General features: G+C 40.2%; 1 protein-coding gene across 1 annotated transcript in view; it reads left to right on the top strand.

Annotated features, from left to right (window-relative positions):
- The first annotated feature begins 3,313 nt into the window (after nt 1–3,313).
- Nucleotides 3,314–15,427, top strand: part of LOC140342894 (THO complex subunit 2-like) — a 162,545-nt gene continuing 150,431 nt past the window's right edge. Inside the window, exons 1-4 of the mRNA XM_072429265.1 lie at nt 3,314–3,440; nt 8,546–8,601; nt 10,757–10,848; nt 11,504–11,555. Coding sequence (XP_072285366.1) covers nt 3,376–3,440; nt 8,546–8,601; nt 10,757–10,848; nt 11,504–11,555 — 265 coding nt within the window. The 5' untranslated portion in view covers nt 3,314–3,375. The remainder of the gene's footprint in view (nt 3,441–8,545; nt 8,602–10,756; nt 10,849–11,503; nt 11,556–15,427) is intronic.

Raw genomic sequence — 15,427 nt, 5'->3', positions numbered from 1 at the left:
TAGAAAAGAAAATTTCTGCTCGCCTTATCCTGATCCTTTTATGGTAGGTAAATATCCCACTTCTGACACCAAACTGTTATGGTGAATTCTTGCTGGTCCCAGACCAGTTATCCCCCTCTTGTGGCCTCTATTTTACACCGCTGGTTGAGCGTAGTGACACAACTCAATGTAGTTAAATCACTCTCAAAGCTTTAATATCACATCACATAACATCACAGTTTATATAGTCAGACAGCATGGTGAAAGGCATTTAGTAGTTAGTCAAAAATGAGAAATACAATTAACAACTTTGCTGAGCACGGAATGTCTCAAGGTAAGAAGTCTCAAGGTTAGGGGGAAGCAAATGTTGATTTACTGATAAGGAGGATATAACTAGTTTCAACACAACTCAATTATCTACACAATATAGCAAAAACACAAAAGTAATTAACTTCAAGACTCAGCACAATTCCACTTCTTACAGTGCTTGTATGTGTGGATATATTTTCAGGATGGCCTGATGCCTGGCTAGTAGCTAAAGTTACTGCTCAAACACCACCAAGGAATTATTGAGTTTCATTGTAGATTTGGGGCCCTAAGTAATGGTCAGGACGAGGATCTCATTTCAATAGAGAAGTCCTATCAGAAATAATGAATGTCTTGAATATTACATAAGTCTTCCACCCACCACATCATCCTCAAAGTAGTGGAAAGGTGGAGAGACCCAATGGTATCGTCAAAACAAGGATTGACAAAATTGCTGCTGAAGTTGGGAAACCTTGGGTTGAATGCCTGCCTTTTGTATTGTATTCAATATGAACAACATCTAAAGGAAATTATAGGCTTACACCTTATGAAATATTATTTGGGATGGCCCTAAGCACAGGACTGTATTTTCCCCAACAGCTGTAAGTACTCCATTCTGATATGACCGTTTATGTGGCCTCTTTGCAGAAATGTCTAAACAAGGTGCATAAATATGTGTTTGTGACTCTCTTTCAGATCCAAAACCAACTGGATCTCAACAGTTTAAACCAGGAGATTGGGTGGTGATAAAAACCAGATGAACTTTGGAACCCAGGTTGGATGGTCCCTAGCAAGTTCAACACATCTAATACTTCGGACGTCTGATAAACAACAGCAGACATGCCTGGACACGTGTCTCTCACTGCAAGAAAGTGATTTGGAGAATCAAGCATGAAACTTGTATATATGTGTTGTTTTCTAGTTGGGGGGGGAGCTGAGATGGGCCCAGAATACTCTTTTCTTAGACAATATGGAGTATAAACACATGGTCCAGATAACCAAGCAGTATGATTTGGATGTATCATGGTTATCTTGGTTAAATCCTGATAACTGGTTTAGGGGAATATTCTGGGCCTGGCTCAACCCAATCCCTACAATTTTATTTTATCTTTGGTATTAGAAAATATACATCAGAGACTCCAATTCTGTATAAGATTTCCCTCCAGTCTCTGACCTACACATGCTGAATGGTTTGGTTTTGTCCTGGGCATGGTCTTCTGGACAGTACAGATGCCATGTCTAAAGTAGGTGTGTGTTTGTTTGTCAGTAGAATGACCAAAAGGGGGAATGAGAATAAAAATGATTTTGTCTCCGTCTCCATCTTGTTCTTAACCACCATTTTCTAGCCGAAGTATCTGTGAGAAATATAACAAGAAATCTGCATTTGGGGGGGGGGGGGAAGAGAAACATCCTGTACACCTGGTGTGGGTGGTTTCTCTTCTCTTTCTCTAATGTGCTAATAAGAACAAAGGGACTGGTCACTTGGGGAGGTTTGAAGAGATTCCCAGGATTTTGGGGCCATAAATTGTTTAAGACCATCAATCACTCAGGATTCCTGAATAGTAACGTATCACTTCAAACCGTTACCTACTTTTCTGTATCACCTACTTTACTTTGTATAAATAACACCATCTTTTCTGAATAAATCAGAACAGCAACTCTATAGATCAAACTGGTATCTCTGTTAGGTTAATATAATGATCCCAAGAAAACAAACGGCTGATGTTTCTTTAAGAAATACATACATTTTTCTTGACAGACCCCTGGGGGTCACTTCCATGGCATTGAGCATTAGGGTACTGCCAATTGTATGTGAGCTGTGGTACCTCAAATATAAATATGCCCGCTCACCAAGCTTTAAGGCTGCGTACAAACTGGCACTGAGGTTGTGCTATGGTTCCCTTTTTTTTTTGTGCCATTGAACCCTGCTTAGGGGGAGATGCTCAGTACTGGCTGGAGTCAAATCTGTAGAGGTGGAGGTGTGAGAGCAGCTGGTGGGCTGCTTGTTACAAATAGCTGGATACTTACCTTCTCTGGAACAGAGGGATGTTACCAACTTAAAATGTGGGAGCCAGTGCGAAACACTTTTTGGCCTTAATCCAACCCTCCCCCTCGCTTAAAATGTTATGCCCATCATATCATGCTACCCTGTCACGCATAACTACCCCCTTACTCTCTAAGAACCCCAATTTTGCTGTAACATCTTGCTTTAGATGGAGCTTTTACTGATGTGGCTGTTCTGAATTTTTTAGGTGGTCATGAAATAGCCAATCACCACAATTTATATTTTTTATATATATATATATATATATATATATATATATATATGTGTGTGTGTATATATGTGTATAACCCTTTGTTTTGTTTTTTGCCCTTTTAAAAAAAGGCAAACTCCCTACCATTTTGTTATTAGTGCCGCTGCAGTAAAGACTGAATGAAAGCGCAGAGCCTCCTGGGATACACATCCCAGGAGGCTCTGAGATCAGACATGAAAAGGAGGAAATTTTCTGTCATTGAAAGAAGAAAGATAGCGATCTCACACATGCACCGTGAGATCAGCACTTTTTTTTTATAGACAAATACAGCAGCATACGTTACGGATCTGTGCAAGTAAAGGTGTCATTTTTTATTTATATTTACTTTTGTTCCACTTTAATGATAAAAGATCTCTGATTCTTATTAGGATTCTATGTTTTAGACCCCGTATCTGGTAACTTGTTATGTTCAGCAGGCTGAAATTAGGTTTGGTATCAGCTCTCTGGGTCACCTGTGTACCCTGAAAATTTCATGTTTGTACAACAACGGGTCTTGTCGAGGTTTATACACTGGGAATAATGACAGCAGCAGGGACACAGCTCTTACGCTGCTGGTGCAAGGTGGGCGGGGCACAGCTGACATCCGAGGTCTATAGAACACGCCCACTCTCAAGCAGCATACGCTGAAGCAAAATCCCATTAAAAAAAGATAGGAGATGCGCGCGCAGACTGAGCAGAAAAAGCTGATTATGCGTAGAATTATCACTCCTCCTCCGTACACTTTGATCCCTGCTGATGTGCTAAACATCCGGTCTATCTGTACTAGAGAAGGAAGATGGCGGCAATGATACTACCTGCTGATTGGATAAAGAATTGGGAAAAATCCGGAAAAAACGATTTGTGAGTGCTGGGATTAGGGTGTGAGGGTACGGAGTGGGGTCCGGGCGGATTTCCTGGGCAGGGACTGGCTGGCCGGTGCAGAGCGGGAAGAGGTGACGGGTAGGGAAGGTGGGCTTTGGCTGCATTGCCGGCTGGAATGTTGTCAGGTAGAGGTCTTGTGTGAGGATACAAGTGGGCCTGGGGGGTGACCGATCCTTTTTTACATGTGCTCCGCCCAGCATCGCTTACCACGAGGGCATCTCATGCAACGTTTCAGGCTCTTCTTTTTGTCCAAACATGATTATATGTACCTTTTCAATATGTTTTATGAAAATTTTAGTGGATCTGTAGTAACAGTGAGGTATTTGGTGATCATGATGTGATGGTACTGTGATATTATCAATTGATTGCTTACTATTATGTGGTAGATTCCTTCAGTCATTGCTTAATGAGATACATGATGTGTGATCTCTGCATAATGGAATCATAACATCGGGTATCTCAGTTCGACAATAAAATATTAGTAAAGGTAACTTAATACACATTTATTCTATATATGCTCTGGTTAGTTTGAACATGTCTGCAGATACGAGTTCTGTGCTGCTATCACCAATATCCTGTCCACAGACAGTCAGGGCTATCATAGTACAAACACACCAGAAATAAGCTGCCTGGTAAGAGAATTCCCTGACCCTGAGGCGGGGTGGGGCAGTGCCATGATCTAGGGTTCCTGTAGGGGACCATTCACCAATTAATTTAATGACATACCTACAGATATGACCTATTCTATTTTGACACAATTAGTACCATACTGACACAACAGAAATGATTAGTACAATACTTACTGTATTGTAATGTTCAATACAACTCTGATTATGTAGATTAGTTGGTCCAGGTTTCCTGTGCTTTAATTTTTATCTTCTATATTCACCCCAGCATTTACAATTAGTACTGTTGTAATTAGGAATGGGTATATATGATTGCAGATATGTAAAGATTTAGCTTTTTCACTCCCAGATAATATCATGTAGTATTGTAAAAATCCAGAACACCTGCTACAACTTATTTTGTCTTCTGTTCTTTCAAGTATCCCAGCTGTTAATTTTATACAAGGAAGTTAAGATCTTGTCTTGTTTCCCTGCTCCTGCTGATTAAGAAACGTATGATGTGCATAAGTCATATAAAAAATAATTTGGGTGTATTAAAAAATAGGGTTAGTCCAATTATTATTAAATAGGATTTATATAGCGCCAACATATTACGCAGCGCTCTACATTAAATAGGGGTTGCAAATGACAGACAGATACAGACAGTCACACAGGAGGAGAGGACCCTGCCCCAAAGAGCTTACAATCTAGTAGGTGGGGGAATTTCACACACAAAAGGATAGGAGATATGGAGTGGTGGTAAGTAGTGGTGGTTTCAAAAAACAGAAGACGACGGGTAGGCAAGTTTGTAAAAAATGAGTTTTGAGTTCTCTTTTAAATGAGCAGAAAGTAGGAGCAAGCTGAATAGGGCGAGGAAGACGATTCCAGAGAGTTGGAGCAGCATTGTTTTTATGTAAGCATATGATTCCCAATTATCTGTAAAATGTATTATTCATCCTGCTCTCTCTTTGTTGGCACCACTTACTGTCCTTCCCAGTCTGATAACTCATTGTCTCTCTGCTCTTTCTCTCTCCTTATTTCTCTGTCTGTGCTCCTGTACCTTTTCACTTTATTGATACTCTCTGGTGACATCTCACCCAACCCTGGTCCCCCACACAGCCTCTACTTTCCATATACTCTCAGTAGGATTCACCCTTCTCCTAACCTCATCCCCATTCACCCTACCCATAAGTCCTTACCCCCTCTCTCTGGCTGTCTATGGAATGCCAGATCTGTTGGTAATAAATTAACCTCCATACACAACCTTCTCCTTTCTAAGTCTCTGAACTTTCTGGCTCTCACTGAAACTTGGCTTTCCTCTTCTGACTCTGCTGCTGCTCTCTCCTATGGAGGCCTGCACTTTACACATCCCCCCAGACCTGGCAACAAAGTAGGGGGTGGTGTGGGTCTTCTTCTCTCACCTAACTGTACATACAGAGTCCTTTCTACCCCACCTTCTCTCATTTTCACTTCATTTGAAGTCCACTCTGTCCGACTCTTTAGCCCCTTACCCCTCATTGTTGCTGTTGTCTACCTCCCCCCTGGCCCAGTATCACAATTTGTGGATAACTTTGCATCCTGGCTCCCACACATTCTTTCCCATGACCTGCCCACCCTAATCCTTGGTGATTTTAATGTTGCAATGGATGAGCCCAACCTTCCCTCCTCAGCCAAACTGCTCTCCATTACCTCCTCATTTGGACTCACACAGCACATCAATGGCCCCACACACATAGCCGGACACACATTAGACCTGGTATTTTCTAAACTCTGCAACCTCACCCTCCTTGACAACTCACCATTCCCCGTCTCTGATCATAACGTTATCACTTTCAACCTATCTTACCCTTGCCCTCCCTTGCCACATCCCAGACTTGGCCAATGGCAGAGAGATATCCGTAACCTTGACCACAACCTTTTCTCAAACTGCCTTGCATCCCTAACCCCCTCCCTCCCCAAAATCTCCCCCCCAGATGAAGCTGCCACCATGTTAAACCACTCTCTTTCCCTGGCTTTGGATAATGTTGCTTCTGCCACCTTCCGCTACCCCCGCCCTGCCAACCCCGGACCCTGGCACAACAATCACACCAAACAGCTACAAAAGTCTGTTCGTGCAGCCGAGCGCAAGTGGAGGAAATCTGGCCTCAGCGCTGACTTCATGGATTACAAAGCCAAGCTTCAAAGCTTCAACACAGAGCTCACTGTCACCAAACAAAATTATTTCTCCCCAGTCATTTCCTCTCAAGCATCCAACCCACGCAACCTCTTCTCTACAATTGACTCCCTCCTAAACCCCACACCTACTGCCCCCACAACATCCTTCTCTGCCCAAGACATTGCCACCTACTTCAGAGATAAAATAGACAAAATCAGATATGATGTCTCTGCCCACCGAGCCACTCCAACCATACCCACCCCTTCCACCTGTAAATCTGCCCACCGAGCCACTCCAACCATACCCAACCCTTCCACCTGTAAATCTGCCCACCGAGCCACTCCAACCATACCCAACCCTTCCACCTGTAAATCTGCCCACCGAGCCACTCCAACCATACCCACCCCTTCCACCTGTAAATCATCACTGGCCTCCCTCAGCCCTGTTACTGTGGACGAAGTCTTAACTCTTCTCTCATCATCTCCATCTACTACATGTCCACTGGACCCAATCCCTTCTGATCTACTCCGTGCCCATTCCTCCACCCTGGCCCCTGCCCTAACCGAACTATTCAACCTCTCCCTTTCTACTGGTAAATACCCCTCTGCTTTTAAACATGCCATAATTCTCCCTATCCTAAAGAAACCCTCACTGGACCCCTCCCTACCCTCTAACTACCGTCCTATCTCCCTTCTCCCATATGTCTCCAAACTTCTTGAACGCCTTGTCTACAAAAGACTCCCCCATTACCTGAGCACCAACTCTCTCCTTGATCCCCTCCAGTCTGGTTTTAGAGCTGCCCACTCCACTGAAACAGCCCTTACTAAAGTGGCCAATGACCTCATCAGAGCTAAGTCTCAAGGCAACTTTTCCCTGCTCCTTCTCCTTGATCTTTCCTCTGCTTTTGACACTGTTGATCACCCCCTTCTAATACAAATCATGGCTCCATTGGTATCTGTGACACTGCTCTCTCTTGGTTTGCTTCCTATCTGTCTGACCGCTCCTTTCAAGTTTCTTTCAATGGTAACTCCTCCTCACCCACTCTCCTCCATGTTGGTGTTCCCCAAGGTTCAGTCCTTGGACCGGTTCTCTTTTCTCTGTACACCTCCTCTCTCGGTAGTCTCATATCCTCCTTTGGCATACAGTACCATCTGTATGCTGATGACACTCAGATCTATCTGTCCACCCCTGACCTGTCTCCCTCAGTCCTGGATAAGGTCTCATGCTGCCTATCAGCCATCTCATCATCGCTGTAAAATCAGTACACATTGTGAATTTTGATCATTATGCAGTTATTTATAAATGTGTATTCAAAATATTTGTCAGCTTGTGTGTTTTCAGTCCACTAAAGTGTCATAATTCTTTTTGTATACACAATTACATCATCAAAGATCAGTTTGATGAAAACCTCCAACTGAGAATGATTTCCAGGTTATGTTCACACTAGCCATGATTTTGCAGTGCATTTACCACTTCCTCACGCCAGGGACCCTTTGCTCTCAGGAGGCGCTACATACAGCAGCCCTATAGAGAATGAATAGGAGTGGCAGTGAGCGGTACAGCATTGCTCATTGCCGCCAACTGTCAAATCTGCAGATGCTGGTTCTTTAAGAGCCAGTGCTGCAGTACTTGGAGGTGCACAGGATCACTCAATCCTATGTCAGGTCTGAACCTGCCCTTACGGTGGTCATAGACAAAATTTTCATTATAATAACCCCCCCTGGCGGTATTCCCGTGTGTGGCTCGGGGTAAAAAAAAATTAAAAAAGCGGTAACCCCAAGCCACGCTCAGGCTAGTAATCCTTATATATTAAATTTTACATGCTACTGTACAGTTATATTAGTTTTCAGTATTTTTATGCAACCTTGTTTTAACAGATTTTTTTTTTTTACTTTATTAAATTTTTTAAATATATTTCGGTGAGTTATGGCTAAGAATTATAGGTCTACAATGTATAATAAATTTTCATGCAATGCAACGCTTCTAGCGTAAAAAAAACAAACCGAATTAGAACGGCAGGGAAGTTAATGTAAACATCTCCAGCTGAATATTTTAATTTAGGTTGCATATAAAAGGCTAGAAAACCTTTTCCTATAGCTGTAGTTTTTCTCCAGTATTAGCTGGCACTGAAGGCATCTATGGCATGCCTCCCTCACCATGCTCCATGGACCTAAGTGCAAATCAGATTTGTATCACATTGAGATTGTTCTTCGTTTGGACACATTGATATTTGATTGAGTTCTCAAATGTGTTTGTATAATTTTTAAATGAAAATTATTGATTGCATACAATGTTCTTAAACACACAATGTTATATTGTTACAGCATACAGTTGTGTCGCAGTCTCAGTGAAAAAGGACAGGAAAATGTGACCTTCAAAGGTAAAAAAAAATTTTTTTTTTTTTTTTTTTTGCATTTTTGCATTTTTTGTATATAAAATGCTATCATGAAAGTTTGACAGCGGTATAAAAATTTATAAAGGTTACTTCTCACAGCTATAAAGGGTAAATACATACCAAAATAAAGCTTCATTAGTCTTAAAGTCTGTGTGTTGTACAAACTCCTTACTTGAGAGCCAAAATGAAGTTCAGGTGCTATCATTTACCTTTTCATGAACTTCATAACCCCAAAAACTCTTGTCAACCCTGATGGCAAAGCTCATTGTCTGTGCCTAATGTCATTGGTAAGCGCACATCTTAGTGTGGAAGGTTACAACTCTGCTTTTAAATATACCCCTAGCTATCGAGCGTGAACCGTGAAGTATGTACACAACAAAAACTACAATTTATATAATAAATAACTTGAGGATTTAATTTTGGCCTCTAATGATGCAATTGTAAGCAATGGATCCAGCTCTTTTAAGGGCCAAAATTAAATGTACTAGATTTAACCTCCTGGGTGGTTCATTTCAGTCCGGTTTTAATGTGTCTAAAAGCGGTACATTGTTTTTCACAAAAATGTATTTTACAGTATAATATAATAGTATGAGTATAATAAAGTTTGAAACACAAAATCATGGCAAAATAATAAATTAAATGAATTAATAAAATAAATTTTATACTCATACTATTATACTGTAAAATAAATGTTCATGAAAGACAATGTACTGCTTTTACACATATAAATCAACTGTATTGCATTCAATGCAATTATTTGTATTATTTGTTGCCCCACTGGCAATGTCCTCATGCACCAACATCACCGGTGACTTAACGAGTGCAGAGAAAGAAGGAAGACGGACATTGCAGAGAAGGACGACGCGGAACACGGGCGGATCAGGTAAGTAGTGATTTACTATTGTTTCCTATAGGTTTATCTACCCCGAGTGTGACTCGGGGTTACCGGTTTTAGCATCTTTTTTTCTACCCCGAGTCACACTCTGGGTTACTGCCCAGGAGGTTAAAGCTGCAGTGCTGGGTTTCCTATAATTCTCTAAAATGCTTTATTTCTATGCAGATTTCAGTGTTCTCCCCAGAAATGTTTTTCAGCAGAGTGATGGGAAGCTGTAACCGGGTGGTAAAAAAGGGAGTGTGGCAAAACACGGCAAATTTAGTGCTCCCAGTTGTTTATGCCATGGGTAGCCAGTAACCTCTTATTGTTTCAGTGTTCTACCTTCTCCCAATGGGGGCTGAAATTGTAGTAACTAGTATCTATGAGGGTCCCCTGTGCACCCTGAAAATTACATGCCATTGTGACATACAGTTTAGGAGATATGGAGGTTTGTACACAGAGCTGTGAGGATGCAGAAAGACATGCAAACTTCATACACAGCTCTAGCAGTGGATACATTTCACAGGCAGCTTTTTTTTTTAATAGAAACTTCAGCTCTGTGCTATGAGATGGGGGTGGGGCTGCCTGTGTCTCCTTCACATGAATGCTGAACTTTGTGCTCACCTCTCATCAGCAATCCTCTGAACGGATGACACAGAGCACAGAGCAGCCTCACTGAGATCCGTGCAGAGGATGAGAGCTGCTGAGGAGAGATGGGCGGGGTATTCACAGCAGCCGGGCGGAGCAACCGGCTAAAACCCTCTGGGGAGAACTATGCATTTAATGAGTGACTTACTCCACATCTCCTCTTGAGCTTGTGTTATCTGTGCATTGTAAATACATTTACAATTTCCCTTATGGATCAGGTCCTTCTAGTTAGTGTTCAAATGCTTGCGATATTCAGGAATAGTAAGAGCACCTGCAATATTTCTCAATTGGCTAATGCTAATTTGGTACTCTTTAATAGCTATGTTCAGGTATAGTGTACATATCCTTCCCAGATAGATGCCTTCTCCCTGGTGTTCTGCAAACATTGTTAAGAAGACCCAGTAGAACTGGACAGATTTTACAGTAATCTATTTAGGTCATATAAAGGTTGCGTCGGCCCAAGCAATGAATTTTATTTTCTTTTTCCAAAATATCAAATATCAATGCATGCCCACAAATAGAAGTGGGGATACTGTTGACATTAGTAAAACTTACCATGTATACTGGAATGGTGACTTTTATATTTTACTATGGTAGATATTTTGTTGCCTCTTTCAGAAACCCAGCAAGTTCTCTATGAGCTTGCTTGTCAAGTTGTTAAAGGAAATCTGAAGCAGGATCAGGCTGCTGGAGTTTTCACAGATATCATAGTAAGTGTTTTACTTTTCATGTTCTGATTTGTTGCTGTAGGCAACGCCTGCATATTATTTCCCACCATACCAGCCTAAGACTGTATATGAATGCAAGCATTTAATAAGTGGTTTAGTCACTCAAGCTAATGCTTGCATAACATTAGCAATTTCTCCTTTTTAGCAGCACCTTCAGTGTGACAGAATATAAGGTTGTCTGTAGAATTAGGCTGTGTTTTCTACAAGAATAAACATATTGCTGAGTTTACACCTCGGAGACTCTAATGGTAAATGAGTGGAAATCTCTTAAAAGGGAATAACTCTCCTCTATTCAGAACTCATTTTTGTCAATTTCTGCTTTATTTAGCCACTAGAAGGGAAGTGCACTACCTGGTACTTTCAGGGTTGGGTGGAGGATAGCTGGGCTTGTAACCGCCACGTACAGCACAACTAACACCACCTTAGTGATGTTGCTAGGTGCCTCAAAATTGGTCCACATGGGTACAGAAGGAGTCTTTAATCCTTTATAAGATGTTTATCCTTTGCCAATCCAACTGGTATACAAAAAATGCCCTCCATGAGCAAGGGAAAGGGTCACATTAATTAAATAAAAAGCAACAGTACTGACATAGATAATTTTACTAATTTTATTTGCCCTATTTTCTTATTTTGACAGGATTTACGTGAAGACATGCCTTCAATATTGGCAGACGTATTTTGTATTTTAGGTAAGCACTATGTAGCATATTCAACCAAATATTTTTTAAAGGGCTGATCTTTAATGACAAACAATAAATAAAAGTTCACTAGTAATATGTCTAGACTTGTCTGTGTAGAATTTGTTTACTGCATTTATTTACTATTTAGATTTGTAGTAGGTAAATAAACCATTGGGTCCCTACAGTGCATTATAACTTAAATCCTTTGCAAATTACAAATCTTCTATATCCTTTCACTGGAGATTGGAGACCCCCCTTCCCAAATAGGCCGTTAGGAATGACAGATATCAAACTGTCTAGCTGTGGTTTGTACTGGTATTATTTAATGCATTAATGTATCTCCTAAACTGGCAGTACCTAAAAGGTTTTGGCATTGTTAAAGCATTCCACAAAAGAAAGACACTAATGTTGCTGCGCTACCTGTTTACTTTGGCATGGTGTGTTCTCTACGCCTCTAAACAACGGTGCTGTGGAGTCAGTAGATAAATCCTTCAACTCCGACTCTCAGACTCCTCAGTTTCTGGTACTTCCGACTCCAACAGTCAAACTTCTCCATTTACAGTGTCTATTTTTTCTGTTTATCTTCACACTTTTGCATTCAAACTTCACAAAAAAGTTTGACCCCCTAATTATTCATAATAAATACATTTATTATAAAATTTAATATAACACAATATTTTTACCATAAAAGTTTTTCTCAAGAAACATTATTAAAAATATGTAAATAGTTTGTTGATTTGTCAATTATGTTTTTTACTTTATATACTTTTAAAATTAAATCTCTTTATTTCAGGGATTTATACTAAGTTTTAAGATAACAATACTATTCATCTTTTTATCCTTAAAGTTATTAGCTTTATATTTAGTATTGCACTTACCCTTGTGGCCAGAGAATTAAGTAATTCAGATCGTCAAAGAGTCGTAGACCGTTACCTGAATGGAGGTGATGCCTCCCAGATAGCAATGGTTTTGGGTTGTAATCGTACAACCATAACCAAAATTATTACGACCTATGAATCTTCCGGTAGAGTGGAAAAATTACCAGGAGAGGAGGTCTGAGAAATTCAAAGTTGGATGAAGCCCATAAGGAGGAGTTACGCAAGTTAATGTCCGACGATTGCGGAATAAGCCTTAGGGAAATGAAGGATTATTTGCCAAATTTGGAATTAATGTATCTTTTTCAACAATAGATAGATGCATTGATAATTCCAATGGTCATTAAAAGAACTTCTTTAATTCCTGCAAGGCGCAATGTTTCCCACTCTTCAAGAAAGGCTTAGCTATGCTAACAAAATCCACATTGCTAAGGAAGATGGGGAAAAAACATGTACTTTCTTGATGAAGTAGGTTTTAACATCTCCATGATAACCAAAAGGGCAAGATCTCCTATTGGGCAAAGGGCGATGCATGTTGTGACTGAAGTGCATTCCAGAAATTATTCAATTTGTTGTGTGAGGAATGAAAATTGGACCCTCCACTTTAAGTCACAAGCACGAGCATTTGATCAAGAAGCATTCCTCAATTTTATTGATGAGGTTTTGAATGTTTTTAGTGAAAAGAGGGTTCAGCATGCCATCCTAATTATGGATAAATTCCCCTTTCATAAAACTAGCCCGGTAAGGAGCTAGGTTGAAAGTAAGGGACACCAACTCTTATTTTTAGCACCATGCTCGCCATTTCTCCTGTTGTTTTCTAAATGTAAAGCAGTAGTAAGAAGAAATAGGCTAATTAATTTGGGTGCTTTACTAGAAAGCATTAATAGTGTATTTTTAACAATAGGCGAGCAGGATTGCTCAAAATATTATACAAAAATGTTTAGCTTCTTGCCTAAATACCTAAGAGGAGAAAGCATTAATAATTAATAAATCATTTATTTCATTATTACATATTTTCTTGAGAGAAACTTTTATGGTAAAAATATTTTGTTATATTTAATTTTATAATAAAATTATTGATTTATGAATAATTAGGGGGTCTAAATTTTTTTTGTGAAGTTTTGTTGCAAAAGTGTGAAGTTTAAAAGAATAAATGTAAAGTTTGAATGCAAAAGAATTTTTTGACAAGGGTGAAAATTTCTCTATCTAAGAATACAGGGCACTACAGGTGATGAATGGGGACAAGTCCCCATTCATCCCCTTTAGTGCCCAGAGATCGTAGTAGAACTGCAGAGGTCATTTTCAGTTCAGTTTCCCACGTGACCTCACAGTCCTATAGTGCCCTGTATTCTTAGATAGAGAAACTCTAAAATCTAAAAATATATAGTACAGCACTGCAACAGCAATCGCTGTTGCCATGCTTTGGTTCCAATATGTATTCTTAGATAGAGTTTCTTTATCTAAGAATACAGGGCACTAAAGGCGATAGAAACGCTATCTTAGAATATATAGTACAGCGCTGCAACAGCAATTGCTGTTGCCGTGCTTTGCTTCTAATATGTATTCTTAGATAGAGTTTCTCTATCTAAGAATACAGGGCACTAAAGTTGACAAGTCCCCATTCATCCCCTGTAGTGACCTGTATTCTTAGATAGAGAAACTCTATCTAAAAATACATAGTACAGCGCTGCAACAGCAATCTCTGTTGCTGTGCTTTTACTATGTATTCTTGGATAGAGATTCTCTATCTAAGAATTCAGGGCTATACAGGGGATGAATGGGGACAAGTCCCCATTCATCCCCTGTAGTGCCCAGAGATCGTAGTAGAACTGCAGAGGTCATCTGCAGTTCAGTTTCCCGCGTGACGTCACAGTGGGAAACTGAACTGCAGATGACCTCTGCAGTTCCACTAAAATGTCTAGGCACTACAGGTGATGAATTGGGACTTGTCCCTATTCATCACCTGTAGTGCCCTTTATTCTTAGTAAAATTACTATGTATTCTTAGATAGAGTTTCTCTATCTAAGAATACAGGGCACTAAAGGTGATGAATGGGGACAAGTCCCCATTCATCACCTGTAGTGCCCAGAGATCGTAGTAGAACTGCGGTCATCTGCAGTTCAGTTTCCCGCGTGATGTCACAGTAAGAAACTAAACTGCAGATGACTTCTGCAGTTCTTCTACAATGTCCAGGCATTACAGGTGATGAATGGGTACTTGTCCCTATTCATCACCTGTAGTGCCCTGTATTCTTAGATAGAGAAACTCTATCTAAGAATACATAGTACAGCGCTGCAACAGCAATCTCTGTTGCTGTGCTTTTACTATGTATTCTTGGATAGAGATTCTCTATCTAAGAATTCAGGGCTATACAGGGGATGAATTGGGACTTGTCCCCATTCATCACCTTTAGTGCCCTGTATTGCCCTGTATGGACAAGTCCCCATTCATCCCCTGTAGTGCCCAGAGATCGTAGTGGAATCTCTACAGTCCTCACATGTGTAGCCAACATTTACAGAAAAATTGTGATTCGTTACCATGAATCCCGAGGAAATTCGGATTCAATGCGAATTGAATTTTTCCGGAAATTCGGATCGAATTCCACTTCGTCAGCTTCGATTCGCTCATCTCTACAAGTTGCTATAAAGTAGTAGCATAGCATGCATAAAAAATCAGGAACGGGAACTTTACCAGTTTAAAAATATGAACCACATTCTTTGGTAGTTTTAAAACAAAAACAAAGCTTAACTCCGTGAACAAAAACAAAAGCTGGAAAACCTAAAACAGTTTATATATTAAACTTGGAATATAGTTGTAGAGTAGAATAGCTGTTAAATGCAATCCAAAACAAACTCCATGTAGTGTTCTAAGAAACAGAATTGCTTCAGCCATATCCTCTTTCATAGAAGCTCTTAAATCTGACTTGATTATTTTTAGAGTTTAAAATAGTCTTTTAACACTGACTTGGGTGGGTGAGATTGCTGTTACGGTTCTAGCCACATCACT

Source organism: Pyxicephalus adspersus, chromosome W (genome assembly GCF_032062135.1).
Source record: "Pyxicephalus adspersus chromosome W, UCB_Pads_2.0, whole genome shotgun sequence".
Lineage (NCBI taxonomy): Eukaryota > Metazoa > Chordata > Amphibia > Anura > Pyxicephalidae > Pyxicephalus > Pyxicephalus adspersus.
The sequence above is the reverse complement of the archived record's forward strand: the minus strand, read 5'-3'. Positions and strand labels throughout refer to the sequence as shown.